Genomic DNA, 25,788 nt, shown 5'->3' with positions numbered 1-25,788 from the left:
CAACCCAAAGGCAACCTCGATCGGAAGGGGATCTTCGTCCTAAGGCAATCTGGCCGAAGGGTATCTCAGTCCAAAGGCGATCTAGAAATGACCACAGGTGTAGGTCAAGAAAATGAAGATTGAGATGCCCAAAATAGATGTGCACTATTAATCGGATGCCCAATATAAACAAGATATTTACCAATAGACATATTCTCCAAGGAAAAGGAATTCATGCAAATTGTCACTGAACATGGAATTTATATTAGCAGACAAAGATGGTGCTCTAGATATGCTAGATCCAGAGCAAAGTAATAGAGAAATCAGAATAGGGTGAGGGCTGAATCCCACCGAAACCATGATAGCCAATTAGGGAAGATCTTCTACTACCGAAATGGCAAACAATAGCAAATTCCAACAAGAATTCGCAGTCCAATAAAATAATCCAAAATCGCATACTAACAACTTCGCACATGGCACCCATAAATACCCCTTCGAAGAAGACTCCCGAGGGTTCACAAAGGAATGAAGACACAACAAACACCTACGAATAATTAATAAAATTGGGCCCCTTGATTAATTAAATCGATTAAATAAATAAGTCCTTGTGATATTAATGAATTTTTAGGACCATTTAATTAACTAACCTAATTAAATATTTTATTAAAAATTGGTGACATCACATATAATATAAAGTCACTTTAATTATTCCATCTTGTTCGAGAAGCTACTTCATAAGGAGGCATTAAAAGTAAAAAATGTTTTATTCCACATTGCTAAAAGTACAAGCATTCACCAACTAAAATGCTATGTAAGCAAGGCCATCCTTTCATTTGAGACATGTTCTGAGGATTGGATATTGAAATTATTTCTCCATTGTTTCTGGAAATCAGTGACTGGATATTCCAAGGACAAAACCCCTTGGAACAAAAAGAAATGGATGACACCCCAGTCTTCTGCGAGGTGTTCTTACTGAGATATCATTGAGTTTCATTGTGAAAGGAGATAATGCTCCTGGCAGATTCAGCGATTCAGGAGACCAGTTTCAGATGTTTTGCCTTAATGTCTTTGAATGTCTTTCCCAGGTATACATTGAACTGATTGTTACATTTTTGGTATTGTAACTGTTTAGTATGAGGGACGTTTTAGTTCCAGGCCTATCGACCATCATTGGACAGAGTTACAGGGAGCTGGGCATGAGTTTTACTTATATATCTCAGTTTGGACATCTCAAGCAGTTGTCCACTCTCAAACAGATCTGAGAATTATTTGCTTGTAATAACACAGCAAGTGGTAAAGTGTGGGCTGATAACAGAGATTAAAAAAAAATGCTGGGCAGACATTCTTCTAATACAAGCCATCTGAGCATTAGCAATCATCAAGCATGGTCTAAACCATTTCTATTTGTATGTTCACACAGTTAAGAGTTTCTGCGTTCAGGTACATTAAATCTGGAAGCTTATATCGATTGCAATCTATAGAAAGTTTACTATATGTTTGTTGGAAATATCACAATATAATGTAAAGCCTCTGAGCTTACTTTGGATGTCAACTGTATGACAAAAATGTCCAATAAAGACTGATATGTTTTCAGAATAGTTGATCTGTCATATGTTTGTATTTATGCCATTGGTTGAAATGGAAATAAAGTTCAATCTGTATGTGCACATTTACATGTCAAAGAATCAGTCTTTATTGGTAAATAAGAAGCTTCAGATTTACCAAGAATTGTAGTATGTTTGCCATGTATTTGACAAAAATGCCATGTTAAATATTAAGCGATTTGAATGATATTAAATAGCGCTTTGTAAGTAACTAGTTGAAAAATAAAATAATTGGTGAAACCAACTTCATTAGTTTGTATACAAAGCGTTCAACAATATTCCTTAAAGTCAATTTTTTACAAGACAAGCAAAAAATTATATTTGCAGAGTTGTTGAATTAGATAATCCGAGAGGTTTTTACACTGTATACTATATATCTGCATTACTTAAAATGGGGGAATACAGATTTAATCCCTTGCCTGGTGCCAGAAGAGGGTTGTGGGTAAATGCCAACCACAGAAGATGGAAAACGATCTGGATCTTTTGAAGATTCTGCAGAACAAATATTAAAGATAAATGTAATGTATAATATTTATTTGTTGGAGGTACTAAACACTTCAGTGGCAACAAAAAATACAGAAAAGAAAACTAATACTGCTGAGAGACTTAATATTTTATATCCCGTCTAAAGCATAACAAATAGAGCCTTATATACACATATTCTATAGTAACCACTGAAATGATGTCACAAGATCTTTTATTTCATATCAATTTCTTCACAGACACGAAACAATTAAGAAAAAAGTTAATAATGCTGAAATACTTCATATTTCATAATCCATGAAAAGCATAACCCTAGGAAATTTATGTTCACATATTCTACAGTAACCACTGAAACATAGTTGCAAGATCTCTTGTTTTCAAGCTATTAAAAGAAAAAAGAAAATATTTTGATGATTCAATAGAATGCATTTAAGTCGATCGCAATCATAATGAAGTAGAATTTTTCTATTTTAAAATTTTTTGGACTTACAAGGGAGTTCGAAATTAAATGTATAAGTACAGATAACAGTATTGGAGAAAATTAATAGTATATGCAACAATAGAAGTCTTCATTTTACAGGTTGTTGAAAGTTGATGGTATGTTGTCATGAATGGGTTGAAAGATCTTCACTTATCCACCACCGACAAAACAAAACAATATATTGTCATTTTTTTTTCTTTTCTTTCATTCTATCGCAGACCACAAGCAATATAACTGCAAATGTTGTGAAATGAAAACCTCACCAGAAACCTTCTTGCTGGGTATTCATAAAAATGAGAATTACTAGCCTTTCTATTTATTTAAACAGCTTCAATTCTAATACAAAGATGAATAATTACTAAATGCCTGAGGTATCAGAAAGAAGGCCACTATTGTGGAAGCCAAAAACTGTTTATACAACTATGATGAAAACAGAAATCAAACTCAACCTTATCTGTCAATATGAACAAACGATCTTCTGAAAAATTGGGACAATGCCAATTTCAACTTTTGTCTTCCAAAATCTTGATTCCTGTTCTCTTCCTCCTGCTTCAGTGGCGAAAATCTTTGGGGTAAAACATGTGAGTGTTTTGTAGCTGCATGAGAAATCATTCTCACATGTGTGATGAGCTAAGTGATTATCTTGTTTTTATGGTGCTGACGAGTTTATTTGATCTATGGACACATTCTCTAATGTCTACTCAGACGGCTTCATGTGCTTGAGTATCTCAGATGGCTCTTGTCTATTATTTTCAGTTATGACTGTGGTTCCTATTTAGCTGCAAACCATTTATGCTATTGCGTGTCACAATTTCTCCTCATTGTGGTCACTCCTGAATCATATGATGACTTGACACCATGAATGAATGTCATTGCACCATTTATGTCTCGATTGTTGATTCAAGATATATGTTATTGTTGTATTATTGAAGACTTTCCTTTATGGGTGTATTTTATGTCCCCTTTTTAGCATGACCATGATAGTGGATGGACTCTGTTGGGTGGATATTTTGCAACCGACAGTTTTGGGTAAAAATTCAGTCGCAAGATAGGATGACCAGCCACAGCATGTGAGACAGAGTCTCTCCTACCTTAAAGGGAAGGCTCCCCCTTCTCACTGTTCCTTGGATCAACTCAAGGTAAGCAAGAAATTGAGAGATTTATAAAGAGGGTGTTACTATTATCCTTTCTTCTTAACTTTCAAGAAAGGATCCACTTATTCGTAAGGTGAATAATGAGCAAGGTGAATCTCTAATTACACTTCTATCACGAGCTGGAAACAGTGATACCGATAAATTTTAACTAACTCCAAGGCTAGCCAAAACGTACCAGTTTGGCTCTAAGTCCTGTTGTACTTCTATGTGATAAAATCTTTACAATTAGGGCACAAAGACTCCTAAAAGTAACAACAATCTAACTATTTTGCAAATTAAGACGAACACCCAAGCTACAAACAAAGCTAATAGTTATGGATTTTCACAATTGTTCCTAGTCAAAGCTCGGGATTCAATTGTTTCTTAACTCTCTTTTCTATCAATCACGAGATACAATATCAATGACAAAAGATAGTACGAATCAAAGGTAACTTGAATGAATTATAGACAAAGCTTACAATTCACACAAATAACAATCTCACTTAATCAAAGTTAAGTCTCAAATGCTCCTTTGTATTCACTTTCTCTCAAAATAGTGCTACACAAACAAAGTTCTGCTGGCACAATTTCTCCAGAGCTCTCTTGCATAAAGATAATGATGATGATACAATGAGGGGGGCACTCTTTTATATAGGCAAAGAAGTTGAGAAAAAGAGGGAGGAAAAAGTGGGAGCAACTCAACCAACTTTGACCAAGTCTAACTACAGAAACTAAAAGGTTACATGCAATTGCACGTGCAACTCGCATTACATCGTTTTACATACATGTAACTCGCATTACATGTAATTACACTTTTTCATGTAATGCATCTTCTCCAACTACAAACATGAAAGAAGAAGAAAGAAGACAGAAGAGAAAAGAACAATTCTGAAAGGCCTTGTACTTGACGATGCAATCCTAGATGATAACAAGATTGGGAGTTCCTGTAGCTTGTACTACTGCATTCACGTTGATAACGATAGTGTTGCGTCTTTTGACAACCTCTAGCTCTCTTTGATGAATTGTCCATTATCATGTGGAAACTTGATGTGATCCATCTTTTCTCACTCAAGTTGTTGTGAATTCTCCTTTGTAGATCAGCACAAACTGGAGTCTTTGACACTTTGAAAACCTCTTGACGATGTTTGGATGTACACTCGAAACAACTTGCTTGGCGCATGGGAATGCGTGTAAATGGAGATTGCCGATTTTCAAAAAGTGACTTGGGCTTTCAAGATGTCACTGCACGAAAAATGGATTACATGTAAATGCAACATGTAACGGAAGGTGGAGGGTGAAATGAGATGCAAGTGTGAGTGAAAGATACGCTTTACATGCATATGCGGATGAAGGCTAAGATGAAAAGCATGGAAAGATACGGAAACATGTATTTGCTCATGGAGGTGTGAATGCATATGGAAAGGAGAAAATGATATCTTTTTGACTTTTCAAAAAGTGACTTTTAGTCAAAATTGGACCTTTTAGATGCAATTACACATAAGACATTTCATGTAATCGTGTCATGCGAATGAAAGCGAAAAATGAGATGGATGAAAACGGAAGTGAAAAATGGGATTACATGCATGTGTGAATGGCAAATGAGGTGAAAAACATGTAATCACATTTGTTGGATGAGATGTGAGGTGTAATGACATGGAAATGGAATGTGAAAAATGATAACGCTTTCGCATGTAATAAAGGAAAAACAAGTTTTTGGGAAAAAACTTGCAACTTCTCCAAATGGAGAAAAACCGGCAAACAAACACAAAACCAAAACAAAAGATAAACAACATACCTTTGAAAACAACTCAAAACATGCCAAGATACAATGCACTCCAAAGATGAAATTCGAATTTGGAACTTGCGGAAGAACCAAAAACATAAAAATGAAAGAGAAATTCATATTTAAAGGAAAAATGCACATTCTAAGGCAAAGATTCTTACAAATGGTATCCATTCAACGATTTTATGCATAAAATCAGCAAAGATAAGCATGAATTAAAATGCATGAAAGAAGAGGTCCACTTACATGAAGATTAAGTGCCAAAAATGAAGGAGAAAGAGCTAAAATAGCAAGTTTTATAGTCTTAAAACCAATTCTCTCTTAAATCCGAATTTTCAAACAACCTTTTGACTTTTTCCGCACTTGCATGTAATAGACATTCAATGGTCGGATTTGACATAAAAGTGCCAAATAAATGGTCTCCAAAAACAATATCATGCATTTAAAACTCAAAAACAATACCTTTCGATCAAATTTATGGGCTGGAAATGCATTTTTTTGAGTTTTTTGAACAAAAACATGACTTTTTTATTCAAAAATCTGAGCCGTTTTTGCAAAAACGTGACTAAAAAATGCATGGTTTTAAGTCTTTTTGACTTGTGAATGCAAAAACGACTTCCCCAAATGGATATACATGGATCCAAATGCAAAAAAGTTGCTTTAAAACACATAAAAATGGATTAAAACCCCAATTTTCTGGGCATTCTAAGCAAAAACGTGTTTCTCCAAACAAAAACGATTTGGTGTTTTAACACCAAAATAATGATCACAATGTAATGGAATCAGCAAATAAGGTCAAAACGATTTGATTCCAAACAAAAACATGTTCCAAATTTGAAGATTTATGGAGTTTTTTGCAAAATTGTGCCCTAGCTTGGGAGTTTTGAACACATTTTTGGATGCAATAAACTGATTTTTGATGAGGACAAAATGATCACCTCTCCAAAACATTTTGAATGCAACTGATTTCATCCAAATCCATGGAGAAAATTAGAAGTTATGATCAAAATAGGAGGTTTTTGGAGCAAGAACATGTTTTCTTCACATAATAGAACATTTTTATATTCATTGCATATTGTAAAACATGTAATAAGACAAAATCGGACCTTTTAAAGTCCAATGCATGTTTTAAAATATGTCTTTGATCATAATCTCACTTTTTGAAGCCCATTGCATATTTTAAAATGTGCAAGTCTCCAAAATCTCACTTTTTGGAGTCACTTACATATTTTATAAACATATCTCACCTTTTTGATGCACAAGCATAAAAACACAACTTTTCATGTCATTGCATCAAAAAAGTCCACTTTTACAAGCATTTGATGTAATGGCATGAAAAGGGTCTTCAAAATGAATTTTTATATGCATTAGCATGAAAAGTTTCCACTTTTCATAGTTTTTTACATGCATATGCACATAAAATGTCCACTTTTAGGCTTTTAAGTTATGCATTTCACTTATTTTTATAAAAATGTCAACAATATGAGTCAAAAATAACATTTATGCATCATATTAATCAATATAATACATAAACATTATATTAAAGTGACATTTATATAAGTATTTGATTTAAAAATCAAAAATTTAAAAAGTAACTATATAGTTCTATAGTCACTTTAAGTGAAAAATTAAAAAGTAACTCAACTTAAAATTATAACATAAAGTGCACTATAGTCACTTTAAGTTATAAATTTAAATAAAAAGTAACTTCAAAACATAACAATAAGTGAGTAAAATGTTATATTTTCAAAAAATGAATGTCAAAATGAAAATATAACATTATTTTTTTAATTCGTGCTTTTGCAGCTAAAATGTCCACTTTTGAGGCACTAAAATGACCATATCTCTTGACTGACAACTCCGATTGACCTCTAGGTTAGACCGAATCGAAGGGGAAAACGAAAGGCATGACATGAGCAAATTCAAAGGACCAAAAACAAGCAAACACAAACTCAAAAGCAAAGAACGGACTATGAAGGCTTCAAAATTCAAGCAAAGGCTCAACAAAAAGCAAAACAAAAAAGACTTGACGAAGGCCTTCAATAGAAAGATTCATTGTATCAATTGGTACCGATTGGTTGATGAATACTAACTAATTAAATAATGAAATAAACTCAAAGAAATGCGAAACTAATTTGAAAAAGTTTCGTACTGTTACCTACATTTTGTGGTGACAAAATGCAGGACAACAGACTCAACCTATTAATGGGTCCTTATAGGCTAATACTGGTGACTAGAGGACCCTGTTGATGGTTTTGGCTCCATTTGGTGGTGATGGAGCCCTAATTTGTTTGCAAATTAGTGATGAAGTATTGTCATTGATCTCATTCATATAAGAAGTCAATGTCGGAAATCATTAAGAAGGAAACATTGAATAATAGTTTATGAAGTTTCGTGAATAAGAGATTAGAACAGCACAAAAGAGATAAATGGATATCAAGGTTCCTAAAGTAGAAATACAGAGAGGGAGGATTAGTCATCACTGAACTACACAAAATGAGGCTCTAATAAAATTATACAGTACTGTCCATTCAGCAATTAATAACTACTCAGGTTAACCTCAAATCATCACATACAACATGCGGTGAACAAAGATGGGAAGATAGTATTGTTAAAGAAATAAGAGTTACTGGAAAGATACATCTAAATTAAAGATTTAAACATATAGGAAACAAAAGCATCATTATATATATGCAGCAAACTTCTGAACAAATAATCATGGATTGACATAATATCACAAAAGGAAATGTTGATACAACTCAGTTTATATTTCTTAGCTTGATCATAAAAACAGTGATTTCATATTAACAATGAGAGGACACCTCTTTGAAACAAACATTTTTTGATAAGCATAGATACAGACAACGAAGGATATTTGACAGAGACAAATAGATTTTATATCACCTTGAAGAAGTGCAGTCTGCTGTAAGGCAGAGATATGGGAGGAAAAACAATCTATGAGCAAAATCGACACCTATGTTAGTTCCAGCGACTATGTGATGACATGGTGGCAATATTCATATGCCAGTGTCATTATTAAAGAATTTGTTTTGTATCCAAGCCACCAAATATGATGGCCATTTACGTAAAAATGTGTTTCCCGTAGAAAGACAGAATGGACAAAGTAATGGAGATAAAACATATCAATAGTGCATGTGAGAGATGCTTGAGCGATGAAGTGCGGACCAAACACATCAACCATCAAAAGGAGCCATTGTGAAGATTTGAAGTGGTGAGTTATCGCACGTCTACCTCATATAGGAACAGAGACATGTCAGTCAAAAGCAGTGTAAATCATCTAAATGTTCATGTCATCACGTGGTGTATAGTCTTGGAAAACCTAGCCAATGGTATCGACAATACTCCTTATGCGTAAACACAAAGGTGACATCTAGAATAATACTTGTAAGAATTAAAATGGAGCCATTATAATATAGAGCAACTCATACACTTGGTCAAAGATAACATTCAATAACTTGGGTCGGGAGCTGCTTGGAGAATAATCTACACCCAGTCAAGCGATAGCATATGGAAGAATACAAATCAGTATCCATGTCAGCTTTTAGCGATAAGAGCTAGATTTGGTGTCCACATGAAATAATGGCATCAAATCAGACTAATAGAAAAGCGGGTCAGCAAAAGGTCTAATAGGGAGGAGATTACATTGGGAAGGAATAGTCAAACTTGGAGGCATCTAATAAAACCCAAGTGACGGGCTAATGTCAGAAACAATTATCTCATCCACGTCAACAACATCTTGCTTAGTAAGTAGGAAAAGAGCAAATAGCATTGTGTTAATAATAAAGCCAAATCGATATCCCAGAGGCAATATAATGTCCCCATTTTTGCCAACATCAGAGTTTGAAAGACTAGCCTATTTTCGTGATCCTCATAGGCTAATTCTTGTGGATAGAGGGTCTTCTGAGGCAGTGGTTTGGCTTGGGAGGGTCTTGTCTTCTCCACAATTCATTAAGTTACAATTTGGTCTTCGTTTGACTCAGACTGGACCGTTTGGGCTTACTTTTGTGTACTTGCTATTTGTGGTAAGTTGGGTGTTGATTGAGATGGACCCTTTCTATAGTAAGTGCATTTGGTCACATGGAGAAATAATAGGTCTGACTCCTATTTCAGACGGCATACTTAAATAATGAGTATTTTGGGAGTTATTATATTTTTAGTGGCAAAATTATTATTAAATCATTAAATGGCATATTATAAAGTTATAATTTAATTTTATAATTTTACTTAACTTGAGGGTTGAGTCATCATTGGAAAGGGCCATTTATTATATGCCTAAGCCAGGTATTAAATATTTAAAGTGATGTTGTGTTGGAAAGTTTCAAGAGTTGAGTTCATTTGAGAAACTTTCCAAGTTTCTGAAGTTGTTGAAACTTTTATCAACAAAGGATTATAGATATGACCTCATTTCAATGGGAAAAGCACATTTGGATACTTTTTTTGCTTTTCTTGCCTTTGTGAGTTTTCCTGAATTTCTAGATATGTGTACCCTTGCTGAAGTATAAGGCTCTAAATTCTGAGTTATTCCATTGGATCTCCAGCTGAAGTATTGTAGATTAAAATCTGGTGATTTGTCATGAAGATTGATTTGCAAAATTGTTGTTGGAGTATAACAATTTGCCTCAATTTCTCTACTATAACTGACTGTGACTGAGATGTTGTGATAATTGATTGTCTTAAGAGTTTGTGGAGATTAGTTGAGATTCTCCGGCCTGCGTTCTGCATTGTGGAGTTTCTTTTCTTACTGAGACTATCGTTATTTTGGTTTTAGAAATATCTGCAATCTTTTCAGAACTGAAACGTCAACAAATGGAGGCTTGTAATGTCCCCATCGGTTGCCGACATCAGTATTTTAGGGATTAGCCTAATATTGGATTCTCATAGGCTAATGAGGATGGTTAGAGGGTCTTTTGAGGATTGTTTCATCTCCAACATTTAGTGATTTATGGATTTGGCCTTCATTCGATGTCATTTGGACTCCATTTGCCATATTTACTATGTATAGTAAGTCGGGGTAATTGAAATGTACCCTTTCTATTTTTAGAAAGTGTATTTGGTCACATGGGGAATTATGAGGAGAGATTCCTAATCTAGACGGCATGGCAATCAGACAAGTATTTCAAGAGATATTAAAGTTTAAGTGATTTAAGTGATTTATTTAAATATTTTAATGTTATAAAGTTATAAAGTCACTTAAGTGACTAAAACACGAAATTGGCTTTTAATCCCACATTGCCTAGGTGTTTGTGTCTTCCCTCATATCGAGGTTATAAAGCATGGAGCTACATTGGGATTAAACAACAAATATATGATAATCCTATAAATCTTAATGATTGCTTAATGTGACTGGATTCTTCTAAGGACAAAAACCCTTTCGAACTAGTACTCACACCACAAACTCAACTGCATTCAAAGGGTCTATTGGGGACCTAGAAGAAACTGGAAGTTAAACAGAAAATTGAAGAACGGGTCAGTGTATGGCATTGGAATTTACATATCTCCAAATTGATGCATGAGATGACAGACAGGGAGATAGTCCTTCCACAGCTGTACATGTTGATGAAGGCTCAAGTAAGTGTAAGCCCTGCGTTTCTGATTTATATGGACAATGTTCACTTCCTGTAGCTGAGTACTCGACTTAGGGGAAGTGTAGACAAACCAGCATTTCTAAACTCTTTCCTCAGTGGCATCCTGTATGTGACTATCAACATATCAGGAAGGAGCTATGGCAGGAACTTGTCACTATATTAAATGATGATGGCAGAATAGTATTCAGAAAAGTTAAATGGCAATGGGAAGCTACGACGCATAGTCTGGAAGTAATCACGGGAGAGCTACTGTGTGCTACAGCAGCTTTATCAAGTAGCAGATGTAACGTAATCTCCACCAATAACACGGGTATTTCACATCACTTGTTTTGGAGTAATGACATTGGTCTCATCTTTCCCCCACAGCTGAGTCGGGTCCTTTCCATAGCTCGGAATTTAGCAGAATACACACAGTAATCAAAGACTGATTGGTTAGACACCTGGAAGTGGTGACGGCTGAATACTGGTTGTTTTCTCCAGAATCTCTAAACAGCTTTCCTCATTGTTACGGGTCTATTCCTTCTTACTCATTCTGCATTATTTATAACTGCAAATCTCAGCTATTTCGTAAAGTCTGTAATCATATTTTTTGAGTATAGATATGATTGATTCACTGTTATGAGTAAATTACATTACCATTAAATTCTAAATCAAGTTCTAGTTCAGACTTGCTTGCAAACTTGGTATATTTGGTTGATGGATCTATTTCACAGTTTTAGCTTCGATGAGACTGTACAGGGCATGATATGGTAATAAATTGTTCAAAGGATTCTTTTTCATAACATTTGTTCAAAGAAATTCCAGCATAGTCAAAGTCATTATTTCTAAACCAAAACTAGCAGAGAATATTACAAGGCTGGGAGAGTTCTTCTAGGGCCCGCAATTTTATTTTGGGCTTGCAAACTGTTTCAAAAGGCCTGTGATCTAGATTTGAGGGCCTGTATTTGAATTTGGAAGAGCTGTGTGGAGTTAAAGAAGATCTGTGTTTCATGTATGAAGGTCACAATGATTGCAAATGTCTGTTGTTTGAAGGCTGTGATTACAACACCACACTAGGCATCTATCTGTTGCAAGCTGGGACGCTAGTAACCTGCATATTGGCATCCAAACAATCTGAAGCAGCTACCCAACTGTGATGGTAAATTCGTAATGATTCCTTGCTGCAGTTGTACAGACTGTGTGATTTGAGCGTCCATATCTAAGATTACTGCAATTGTAATAAAGATAGATTACATGTCAAGGTTCTTAGAACCTCTGATACATTAATTGCTTATAAATTGTGCTAAATGCAATAAATAAGGAATAACTGTTTTTTAGTCGTCCATCATCATTCTCATATAGAATTATGTCAAAGTGATGTATGCGAAGTTTCAAGTTGAATTAAGTAGAGAAAGGGCATCACATTTGGTTATACTAATTAACCCATCAAGAGATTTATGAAATATCCCTTTCCGGATATTTTACAAAAAAACCTTCTTATAAACATGCAAATTTAAAACTGAACAGAAAGCCAATATTTGATATAAATTCCAGAACTTTAATTGATTTGCAACCCGCAGATTTACATACAAGAAAACTCAGAAAAGTTTGTTTTATTCCTCCAATATTTAGAATTACATACATAAACCAAGAATTAACACAACAATCTGCCAAAATATGTTACTGTATTCTATAACAGCAATACAATAACATGCAACAATTCAAGTAATCCAATCTTATAAATAGAAATAATAGTCATATTGGCAAATGTAGATAAAAATTGTAAGAAGGCTAGGTTTGCATCCAACCTCCAAAGCTTCTTCAAGGGTTTCTGTACTTGAAGAGATAACCAGTAACTATTTCCAGCTCTCAAATTAATATTTGTTTTAAATATTATATTCTTCATAACTTCCCATGTGGAGCCTGTTGTACCTTTATCACTTTTCTCAATGTGATGCACGCTCTTTTAAGCAATGTGGTATAAAGCAACTTTTTGTCCTTTAGTCACTTAAGTGAACATAGTACCTTTTTAAAATAAAGTGACAAGTTAAATGAACTTTAAAAGTCACTTAGCTAGTACACCATATAATCATCAGGCATCAAAATAACTGACCAAATGAACTCAGATAAGCACACGCAATAACTTGTTGGAAAGCTCTTGACGAGACGTTGATTAACCAACATTGAGACATCAAGAATTCTGAGCTCTGTTTACTTAATAAAAATAGTAATCATCCGGACAACTTGCCAAAACCACTTAGATGGGTCTAAAACTGGAAATGTCTAGGCCAAATCCGAACTGAACCCTGCAAAGAACCTTTTCGCCCCCGAAACCTAGGCGAAGTGAACCAACAACACTGAATTATAATGTCCCAGAAAAAGGGGACATTACAAAGCCTCCCTTCTCAAAGATTGCTTGCCCTCAAGCAATCCACTCATACCTGTAGAAATCAAATGCCAGGATCCCATACTCGCCTCGAGAAAGAGGTTCTACACCTCAGCCGATGTACCCTGGCATGCATCTTCCCTAACTCGGAATGGTGAAATAGTACAATAGGAATCGATGTGCCCAATAACTGAATGCCAGAATCCCAAGGCTCGCCATTAAGGGGCATCAACTGCCATATGTTGTTGCCCTGTGTACCAATACCCTCAATCAGAATGAATGCCTCACTCCATGAGTGACCCTACGAGTCTCTACTCTCAAGTGAAGATGGGAGCTCGGCAATATACCAATATCCACCACAAGATGATAACAACCAAACTCTCCTCATAGCTCCCCAATAAAAGGCAATACATAGGAATGCTCCCCCTAGATCCCAATTGAGAACTTGTGCGCTGTTTGAGATACCACTGACCAACTCCTGTAATATCTGAACCAATGACAATGACAGATTTGACTAATCTAACTCCACCACTATATTGCCCTGGTGAAAACGGAGTAACCCTAATCTCTGGAACTTGGATGTGTCAAGAAGGCTGAAACACATAGATCATAATCCTGTGACTGTGTAACAACACAGCAAAATCCACCATATGTAAGATACTATTAACACTTGGATTCCTGATCACCCAATCAGCATGATCCTGGATAAAGGAAAGAGTGGTTGGTGGATCATCAACATCATGAATGCTAACACCTTCAATATACTACTGGATAAAAAATGTAGACACCTCATGTGGAATGTAGGGTAGTGTATGTTCTCCGCCAAATAGAATCAGCGAATATACTACTAACATACACAAGAAAATTACTGATAACTGGAATATACCAACAAGAAAAATCACCAATCAACAAGTAGGCCGTGGCCATCTCATAAGAACTGGGTGATATATCTCTGGGTAAGCTGAAAAATCCCTCAGAGCATGTTAAGGATAAATTGAACTTCCTACTTCCTAGTCCACCATAAGTACCCTCGCTTATGTCAAAGTCTTCGTAAAAAGAAGGTTCACCATCAATTGAAATATCTGAATTATCCTCACTTGTATCACTAACCATGTGCTCATGTAAAGATGTGCAGCTGTTGTCATAAAAATCAGAATTTTCAGATTCATCAATTTGCTGATCCATAGAATTTTTGTCATCATAGAAGTCTCAGACGGGAAACACATGATTGAATTACATTGTTTACCTTCACATCTACCCACTTTATGAATTTCTTCAATGATTTGCATGATTTTTGTGCCCTTCAACCACGATTATCTTCTTCATAAGTGGCTGCCCCACTCATTTGATTTTCAGCTTTGTGTATGGAGTAATGTGTTAAGCTCAATTGAAGGCATAGCTCATCTACCTCACTCTCCTTGTCCTTTCCAAATTTTATTGCTAGATCTCTATCCATTAATAGTTGCAAGTAATCATATTTTATCATTTTCAAGGTTTCAAAAATAGTATGTAAAAGAGGAATTGTGACACCACATACATTCCCATGTCTCCCTTCTATCACAATCTTCCGCATGAGATCCTCAATCACTTTGGAAGAATCATCCATCATCGTCAACACTTGGACAATTTTGTCCTCTTTGACCAAAAGTATCTCCAATAAGTCAAGGAGTGATAATGTTTTTTGACCATCTCCTCTGAACACAAGCGGGTTGTTCTCCATAGAATCTTTTGATTTTTCATCACCTAGGGAGACAACATTTTTTGATATGTCCTCTAACTCAACATGCGCTAGATGATCTATCCTGCCAACATTGCGGTCCATTTGCTCCTCCTCAAAGTTTGACATAATTTCCAACCTAGCATCACCATAAAATTTATCCAAGTTAATTGCCATGTCACCAAATAAGATGTTGGTGTTTTCCATGTCTAAATAAGTTGGGGAGTTGCCAACGTTGGCGGTTTGGTCAACTCTTCTACCTGGACGATCAATATGCTCATCAGAAGGACTAGTGTAAACAGCTCCATAAGATACTTTTGTCTCCCAATTATCTGCTAGTATACTTGTGTCATTATTAGTACTATCAAGCTGATTGATATCAGCCCTATGCAAATTTCTGTAATTGTCCTCTGCAAGGAGATCTCGAGCCAATTCATAGTATTTGTTTCTTATCATATCCATCTTGTTTTGCAGCTCTAGCTGAAAGTCCACATAATTAATGAAAGGAAATTCTTTTTGAAGCTTTGACGGGAATTTATTATAATCATCGTACAGTCTCTTTACTTCAGTTTTACATTCATAAGGATCTTTGACTCGCCCTGTGCTCTTCACTTCTTTCATCATTACGGATATATCTTTCTAGCATGCCAAGCTACTATATTTGCGTATCTGTTGTAGGTAGAATCTTCAACTCTACTTTTCAAACAATTATTCCGATGTCACTGTAAAAATCTTTACTAATTTTGACCCCTGAGTTCTGATCTAGAACTGAGGTATTTTATCAAACAATTATCATGCAATCTCAACCCCTTCAGTAGACACACATTCTATAAAAACTGAACCATTGCTTATTGATTCAAATGCTGTAATGATCTCTGACTGTTCTGATCAATGGGTTTAAATCCGTTACAAGGAGAATACCGTTGTATATATTACGTTCCAAGGATATGACGGGAGTTTGTTGAGGATTACGTGATCACTGGTTTTGTGTCTCCAGTCTATAATAACAGTCCGCCAACTTAGAGACCTATGGAGGGTATACAAACTTTCAGGAACCACTAGTTTCAGCTACCTACGGGACTTAAATCTGAGCATGTCTCTTAGCCGACTACCCACTGTAATATTCTTTGCACATTCTACCCAATGGGTTCAATTCCGTACTCCAGGGTATATTGTCAAACAGTTCTTGAAATCACAATCCTTCAACATTAGTCATCTTATACTCAGAGTACAGAATTGTGAGATTAAAATAACAAAACAAATGTTGAAATGTCAGAGTAATAGGATTGGAAGACCAACATGATCATCTTTAGGATATGTTTTAATGCCAGTAGCGTTTCACCAGTGTCAAGTTTGGGCCGGAAACACGTATACCACTGTAATAACTTTAAATTGTCAAACACCCATGCTTTCTACAGTATACAAATATTCTATTAAAAAGGAACGGTGTCACTATTTGATTTAAGTGCTACGAATTGATAAGTTAACCAGTAATAATAGTTATAAATTCCACCAACCTAAGTCAGACTGAACTGGGCATTAAATATTCATATTAATATTGTTGACAGTGCGACAATGAAACATCCAACAGCATTCAGAGTAAATTTGCAGTATGAATAATGGAAAGGAGATATAAAGGTCAGACCTGTAACAATGAAGAGTACCCTACAGAAGTTCGTGAATGCTCCCAACACTCAACTTGTCCCAATATCCAATACCCACCCAGCTTACCGCTGTTACTATTTATATTCTAACAGTCGTGTGGTGGAGATTCGGTTTAACCCGTGGCAGGAGTGGAAGACATTACTATTACTAGCCAAGGCTCCCATAAAAGCAACCAAGTCTCCTTTAATGTTGCCAATTATTGTTGTTTCGTAACCTTGCCTGTGATGTGTGTATGTTGTTGCGGGTGCTTTCCCAGACCACAGCCAAGCAGTGAGTTTCACGCTTTGCAGAGACCCGTGTTGCCAACTGTCCCGTGAGCACACCTTGCTACTAAAAATGAAAGACTGTTTGGAGCTCCAGTTTGCAACTACAATACGTAAATGCTTTGAAGATAATACATTCACTAAACTCAACCCATGTACTCGATTGCTAGTGCCAACTCGATATGGTTTCCCTTAGCCTACTGTTCATCAATCCCTGCTCATCACCATTATTTGACATCGATTGAGGAGCGTTTTTCTACACCCGAATACCATGAGACCAAAGCCAAGCTCCACCTGATTAACTTAAGCTGTTCCCATCAACCACCTTGGCTAGAGAATGGGGAATCAGCAAACACGTGAAGGATAGTCACGTCCAAGCATATCCAACCCATTCTGGCTGTGAGACCCTGTCACTTGGAGATTAGCTGTCGTCTTCTTCTTGCCAGATGTGGAGTGTTGCGCCTTACTTACTAGTAACACTACTTCCCGTGCTTCCTGGTACAACCCGCGGTTTCCACAATGAGCCCCCAACACTATCCAGACGTGATAACCTTCCTACGGCCACTTATGTTGCGGATAATAGCAAACCCATGAGGGCAGACATTAACAATGTAATGGAAGACCCAAATGTCGTGCTTCCTCCTATCGGTAACATCTTCCAGTTGCCATGATTGTACTTTACAACAAACTCATGCACTCCCTATTCTGAACGTTCAACCTTATGACCAATATAAAGCCTTCTAAAACTGGGAATCAGAAAATGTGCTCATATAAATAGGGCTAGTTATTATGACTACACATACCTCCAACTGTCCAACTATGATTTCTATTCAACTTGCCGATTTCTACCTATATGGTGCATTACTTCAAAGACAAGATTGGGGTGACATCCAATCTTCCTTGGAAAGCTAAACTCGAGGGGTTTCGTCCTCAAAGCTTTCAGACCAGTCACATTAAAGCAACCAGAATGTGTCAATATATTGATTTCATATATTCCTTGTGTTGAGAAATATTTCCAACTAAATATGAGTTCCAGCTCTTAATCAAAATCTATCTGCAATACTTTGTCTCTGGTAGATTCTCTATTAACAAATTCCTGATTAAAAATCCCCAAGTTGGCAACTCTAATTAAATTTTTTGAATAAGCTTCACAAGCTAGCAGGAAAACCAGCTCTGATACCACTGAAATATCCCTTTTCGAATATTTTACTAAAAAACCTTGATATAAATGTGCAGATTTAAAACTGAGCAGAAAGCCAATATTTGATATAAATTATAGAACTTTAATTGATTTGCAACCCGCAGATTTGTATACAAGAAAACTCAATTAAGTTTGTTTTATTCCTCCAATATTCAGAAGTACATACATAAACCAGGAATTAACACAACAATCTGCCAAAATACATTATTGTATTATAAAACAGCAATTTAATAACATGCAACAATCCAAGTAATCCAATCTTATAAATAGAAATAATAGTCAAACTGGCAAATGTAGATAAAACCTATAAGAAGGCTAGGTTTGCGTCCAACCTCCGAAGCTTCTTCAAGGGTTTGCATCCTCGAAGAGATAAGCAGTAACTATTTCCAGCTCCCAAATTAAAATTTGTTTTAAATAATATGTTCATCATAATTTCCCATGTGGAGCCTATTGTACCTTTATCACTTTCTCAATGTGATGCACGCTCTTTTAAGCAATATGGGATAAAGCAACTTTTTGTCCTTTAATCACTTAAGTGAACATAGTACCTTTTTAAAATGAAGTGACAAATTAAATAAACTTTAAAAGTCACTTAGCCAGTTAACCATATAATCATCAGGCATCAAAATAACTAACCAAATGAACTCGAATAAGCACATGCAATAGCTCGTTGGAAAGCTCTCGACGAGACACTTCCAAACCAACACAGATATCAAGAATTTTGAGCTCTATTTACTTACTAAAAATAGGAATCATCCAAACAACCCGCCAAAACTACTCAGATGGGTCTAAAACTAGAAATGTCTAGGCCAAATCTCAAACTAAATCCTGCAAAGAACCTTTTCGCCCCCGAAACCTAGGCGAAGTGAGCTGGCAACACTAAATTATAATGTCCCAAATAAAGGGGACATTACAATTTAAGATTCTTGAAATAAGATCTTTGTTGCAACCATACTAGGGCGTGGTTGCCAAATGTTTGACATAGTGCTTAATTGATGATTAATGAAAGAAATTGATATTTGTATGAGCTATAACCGGACAAGGTTATTACAGGTAGGGTAATGAACGATTATGATATGAATTGACATGTTCGACTAAAATAAAAGCAGCAATCATCCCATTCAAAAATCTATACACATATGGAAACATTTAGTAACACTGAAAAGAAAAAATTAAGTATAGTTAGCAAAGCTATGTTATTTCAATTGAGGTGCAATTATTTATTTTTAAATAATATGACTCTTGACTTTGAAAAGTCACATGCTTAAGTAAGTGGGATATTAATATGAACCATTTTATTTGCAAAAGAGACATCAGACAAGAAGAAAACATGAGTAGTGAATAAACTAGAAGAACAGAAGATCAAAGAGAGAGTAGATGTTTATGCAGTTTTTGGTAGACTGGATGTTGTAACTGAAACACAGATTTATTGTACTCATTTTTTAAATTAATGCAAGAGCCTTGTTTTTCTTTTCATCCTAAAAATTGAAGTTCAAAGTATTTTTATTCACAATTATTCCCATGATTATTGATTTTAATATCAATTGCTACTAACAACGAAGAAGTTGATTTCAATACAAATCTTTGATTATCAAAATTTGCTTATGAAATGTTGGCTACATGAATTTTGTCTAATTGATTTTCCCAAAGAAATTAAATTGATCTAGACTAGGGTTTGTGTTGCCACTTGAAGCTTCAATCTATAAAGTAGTGGATCGTATAGCACTATCTCTCAGGGTTGTATCTAAGAATTTGGAGAAAGATCGACTTTATTTACCTAAGATAGGATAAGGGATTGGTCTACAATTTATTTTCTATAAGTGGGTTAATGTCTAAGGCCTTTTAACTTCAACATTTTGTCATATCCATAACTCATAAACACTATTGCTTTCATTTAAATAATATTCATTCCAGAAGTAAATATATGAAAGCATTCATATAACTTCTAATTTAATCAAGTTTAAAGATTTTGCCAACTTAAGAGCTCACAAAGTTTAAATTCACTATAGAAAAGCCTTGAACCAAGTGATCAGGGTTTAAGGTGAATGTTTACTTGCCTAGGTTTACCGATGCCTAAAATGCATGGGCATTGAATCAAGAGGTTATTCCTGTTCGTTAAATAAAACTGATTGAGTAATCCTATTAGAGAATTGGCAAAACTCTTGAACTTTCAATTTGTGGTTTTGGGAACCAACAAGTAGGACTTACTATTTTATAGTTAGTCAATGGATGTTCCGATGAGCTAAGATCATAGTAACACAAGGACGTGTCCCCCCCCTTTTTGCCCCACGCAACGGGGACTTGGGGACTCTATTCCCTCATCCCCAATGATGCCACCAGATTCCACCACCTCTGCCGAGGATGGGGGTACGTCCTGGTGTTAACTATTTGCTGATTTGACTATTTATGTTCAATGTTTGATGTTCCAAATCAATGCAATGTTCAAGTATTTACTCTTTTACATCTTTATGTCTTATATTGCAATAAATCTTTTCATAACTAGCATTTTAACTACCATATGTATAATATATACAACCCCCTTGGTCCCCCCACCGTCCCCTTGCTGTCCCCAAATTAAGGCCCCTCTATCCCCTTGTCCTGGAAACTTGTCCCCCCGTTCTGTCCCCCTGTCCCCCAGGGTGGTATAACTATGGCTCAGATGAGTTAAAGGAGTTGAATGATGTTCTTGGTTTTTATTTTTTGCTTCTAGTTTGGGCTCCAGGGAACTTGGAGTGACCATCTATTTTTAATAAGTCACCTCGTCAAGTTCATTTGTCCTCTTTCATCATCAGGATCACTCATGTGCTATGAAATTTTGACTTTGATGTTTTTTCAGTCATTTTCACAAGACGAGTGAATTATGATTATTATTTAATGAAATATGCTGAAGTTATTTTTGTTGGTATTATATATTGGCCACCTTAGTGTCATACTCATTGAAACCGGGCTTAAAAGTTTTAATTCTTGGGCACACGAAACAATGAATTTGTGTGTCAGTATATCATAATATTGTTGAAATGTCATTTTTGGTCCCAAAGGGAGTTAATAAATTATATTATTCACATATTTGCCTAAGTATAGAAAAAAGGGCTTTTAAGTGAAAGGTGTATCTAAGAAGGCTATATGACATTTGGTGTGATGGTAAAGTTTTGGCTTTTAAATGTTATAAAAAGCGCTCCATGAGAATGATTGATCATTCATTATATGCTTATGTTTATTCATATTAGAGAGTTGAAGGGTTTCCATATAGGGTTTGGAGAAGTTGATGACTTGTCAAATCTGGTTTGCACTTTGAGTTAGCCCACATTGCCAATGAATTGTGTGTGTCTTGCTGATCTGCATTTCCATCTAAAGTAGTGTAACATGGGTACTCGCACCCCCCTCCCAAACCTCAATGTACTATCCCCGAGATGTCCCCGCATCGAGTACTTGAGTACCTAAGTACCCCTACCTCCGTCACTCCCCAACCATGTTGCTATTTGGATGGGTACTTGAATTTCTATCTGAATTTTGATTTTTGAATGTTACTACTGGGTATGTAATATGTTACTATGTTGAAGTTGAATGATCAATGGTTCTAGTTCATGTTGCAATTTTGCTATGTTCAAGTATTTTAATTTGGTATCTTCTACTGAAACATCATTTCATAACTAGCATTTATAATATACAACACCTCTCCCTACCTCGTCCTCTCCTTGTCATCGTCCCATGGCTGTCCCCCCGCCATCCGAAATATGAGGCCCATTTACCTGCCGCCCCGGAAACTCATCTTGACGTCCCATCGTCCTAGCATACCCCAATACTGTTGTTACACTGATCTAAAGCTCAGGATTTTGTTGTGAATCAATTACCCATTACTTCTATAATTTGATGAGAATGAAGGGCTTCTTTGGCATCTTAATTCTCTACAAGATTCCAAACGAATTAATGCCATTTGAAGGTAAAATAAGGTGTTGTGATTTAAATTGCTGTAGCAGAATTTACAATCTTTACATCTACAATTAAATTACAGAGGTGGCATGAGGCTCCAAGCTATGGCAGCGTTCAATAATAGCTAGCTATGTTTCATATATAGTAGTGTCTCACTCTAATCACTGGCAGCAATCCCATACTAAGTGCTGCGATCTATATAGAGTTGGGCGTGGATTAATTACAAACTGCTGCAATTGAAATCCAAGGTCATCTAGCATACCAGATTCCTAAAATATTGCATATATAAATGTGCATTTGTGAGAACTTGTAATTTTATCAATGGCAAATGAAGATGTTGTTTGAATCATAATCATTTACTTTGCATTTCAAAGCATTGTCATTATATATTCCGAAAATCACAAAAATAATATATCTCAAAACACAAGGCAATATAAAACTTTCAAAGAAAAAGAATTGTTCTTCAGCATAGTCAGGAGTGAACCAGCAGGGCTCATTACAGTGTAACGGCAGTCTCTTGGTATTCAATGAGAGTCTATTGGTCTCCATGAAGTCTTTTAGAACAGTTATGGAAAATATATGCATCTTACAGGATGATTGTTTTCGGCAGATGAATATTACAAGAAAACTCTATTATGATTGTTTTCGGCAGATGAGTATTACAACAAAACTCTGCAACATACCCAACGCCAAATACATTTATAGTTTCTTTAAATTAGTTGCTTATCTGTATGTGTATGATTGTAATAATTGCATACATCATAATTGCAAATTGAAATATTACACTGGCATTCATGCTGGTTCGAATTTCATATCATTGTATTTGTTCTTTCAAGCATTTCTATATATTCTGAAAATTACAAAAAACATATATATCCAAAACTGAAGAAAAAAGTTGCAAAAACATCCAACAACAAAAACATATATCCAGCACAGTTCTAGAGTGAGCCAGCAGGACTCTTACACATTCATGTATATCCCTGAAAGGCCAATGCACAGTTTAAGGGTGCCCTCAAACAATCATGTAATGTTTCATTCCAGAGGGTGTGCTTAATGCATCTGTTGCACATCATTAAAAAGAAAGTACAACCTTGCAAAAATTGAAGGTACTCTCAATACATATCAGAGAAGAAATGATTCTACAACTGATCTAATTGTATTTTTATATGATAAAGAAGGTGCTCCTTATGTGTGATTCTATCTATTTGCTAACATGAACTTCTCACCAAAGCACATATTAAAAAAATATTACCTTGTACTATGTGTACAGGAATATGATAGGGCATACGAGAAATTTCACCCTTTTCTTGGTCATATTTGACAACAGCAACATTTCCTAGGTCATCACCAAGATACCTGTATAGAAAATCAATACTCAAGATTCTATTTGAACAGGGCTGCATTTATCAAAGACAGTGATAAAATAATTCATACAAGAAATTAATGATTATAGAGGATGTCCAAATTTCAAAAGCATTCTACTGAGGCAGACTAGAAAATGTACTATATAGTATCCAGTTCACAGAAAGTTAAATACAATACCGAACGTGTAAAATACATAAAAAGAAAAATTGAACCAAATCAGAGAATTGTTGAAAAAGATAACAAATACACATCATACATGCAAGAGGTTCCCTGAATAACAGTAAATGCAGTGATGTTCGATTCCCACTGGATATAACATGCTAATGCTCGTCTATTCAAATCCCATACCTGCCAAAAATCACAAAAGTAATATAATTTAAACAAATGCCACAAAATGTTAAATGTGCCGCCATCCTGCAAGAAACAGAATCAAAAGTAGAACAGGGGATTGTCAATAAAATCATTTCATATCTAGAGAGAAGTAGTAACTTCAAAAAAAGTAAATATATTAATTTTCATCTGACAAAGCCTGTATATTCTGAATTATTGACCACTTTGCTTTATTATTTTTTGCTTAGTTCTGAACCAGAATATAAGGACACAATAGGTAGAAATACAATAAGAGATGACACAATTATTATCCTAGGAAAAAAAACTCCTCATTCAAGGAAACAAACCAGCCCACAGAAAGATAGTTCCTCTATTAGAATTGCAAAACCAGTTACAAGAATCTTTGCCCCTTATTGATGTCTTCAACATTCAGTGATCACTCACTGATCGGAGTCAATAAGATCAACAGAAAATTGTTTTTAGGAAATCATGATACCCAGATCTCAAATCACATTTTAGTCTCAATACTCATATAATGCAGCCCGCACATCAAGCATGGCATCAATATCTGCAAAAATGGAATAGATACGATATTCTACATTCCAAATAAAAAGGTTCAACAGAGAAGCACCTGCTACATCAATATTTTCAATAACATGAAGCTCGACCAAAAACACTATACATAATAATTATCGCAGATATACCTCAATCAGCATGCATAGAACTGAACAAGAATATCAGTTACAAAATACGAATAGAATCCACAAGAATGAGGCGATGCCACACACATGAAGCAAGAACCCAATAAGGAGATGAATTGATGAGAATAGATAACAATCTAAGCACATTAACAACATGTCGCAATGCCAAAACAGTAACATTGCATACTCATTTCCAACGGAGAATATGAAAGAGAAGACATAACCAATGACAAGTCAGCATCCACATTGTAAAACATAGGAAGAAAACGATCATAATTAAGCTGAAGAAATAACCACCACTAGTGATTAATGAAACGTACAACCAATTTCTTTTAAATGAATATGAAATACATAATGTCTGCATAGGTGTTCAGAATGAACCCCTGGGCCTATTTTATTCATAGGCTGATTCTGGAGCTTGGAGGGGGAATGTTTTAATAATAAGATTGTCTACCATTGCTATTTTTCAGACAACTTAGTTTAATCAATGATTTTGTTTAAAAGTAACTGTACATGCTAATAGGCTATCCTAGGCAGAAAGTAAATTAAAAATTAAACTGGTTAATAAGGAATGTGTGCAAGTCTCCAAAGATAATGAAACTCTGTCATATAACAAAACTGCGAACAACAGGAAGAATGATCACTCTTGCAGCTCTAAAACATTAACATTTTTCACCCATTCTCATGTAATTTGGACGCTGAGATTTTAGTTGTTGGGTGGTCAATTTTTTATGTTATTGATATTGTGCGGATTCAATGCTTATTTCTATGCTAGTATTTACTATTTAGTATGTGTGTTTTTAATGTGCAATGGAGTATTTGATATGATTATTCATTTTTAAAATATGTAAATTTATAAGGTGAAACAAGTGCTATAAATAGCATAAATGTTTGATGCTTTTTCAGAAAAATGTTATAAGGGGGAGATCGGAACTACACAGGGATTATTAAGTCGTAATCACTTGGTCATAATTCATGAAATAAGTATCTATAACTTTACAAACAATATTAAGTCAGATTAAAATATATGTCTTTGAAAATTACAAATAAAATAAGCAAAGATAAAACATAATGTTGGATTTAATAAATAGAGTTTGAAAGAAAATTAATTAATATATTAAGATAATTATAGTAATGATTAATGAAATGTACAAGCAATTCTTTTTAAATGAATATAAAATA

At 35.1% G+C, this 25,788-nt stretch overlaps 1 protein-coding gene across 4 annotated transcripts in view; it reads right to left on the bottom strand.

Annotated features, from left to right (window-relative positions):
* LOC149573053 (transducin family protein / WD-40 repeat family protein) overlaps positions 1-25,788 on the bottom strand; it is a 253,406-nt gene that overhangs the window by 103,482 nt on the left and 124,136 nt on the right. For all 4 annotated transcript variants that reach the window (XM_089814223.1, XM_089814224.1, XM_089814225.1 and 1 more), the window contains 3 exons: positions 23,832-23,923; positions 23,463-23,566; positions 2,003-2,075 (listed from right to left, as the gene is read on the bottom strand). In XM_089814223.1, coding sequence (XP_089670349.1) covers positions 2,003-2,075; positions 23,463-23,566; positions 23,832-23,923 — 269 coding nt within the window. The remainder of the gene's footprint in view (positions 1-2,002; positions 2,076-23,462; positions 23,567-23,831; positions 23,924-25,788) is intronic.

Source organism: Cupressus sempervirens, chromosome 2 (genome assembly GCF_028749045.1).
Source record: "Cupressus sempervirens isolate cs-2001-9-10 chromosome 2, ASM2874904v1, whole genome shotgun sequence".
NCBI lineage: Eukaryota > Viridiplantae > Streptophyta > Pinopsida > Cupressales > Cupressaceae > Cupressus > Cupressus sempervirens.
The sequence above is the reverse complement of the archived record's forward strand: the minus strand, read 5'-3'. Positions and strand labels throughout refer to the sequence as shown.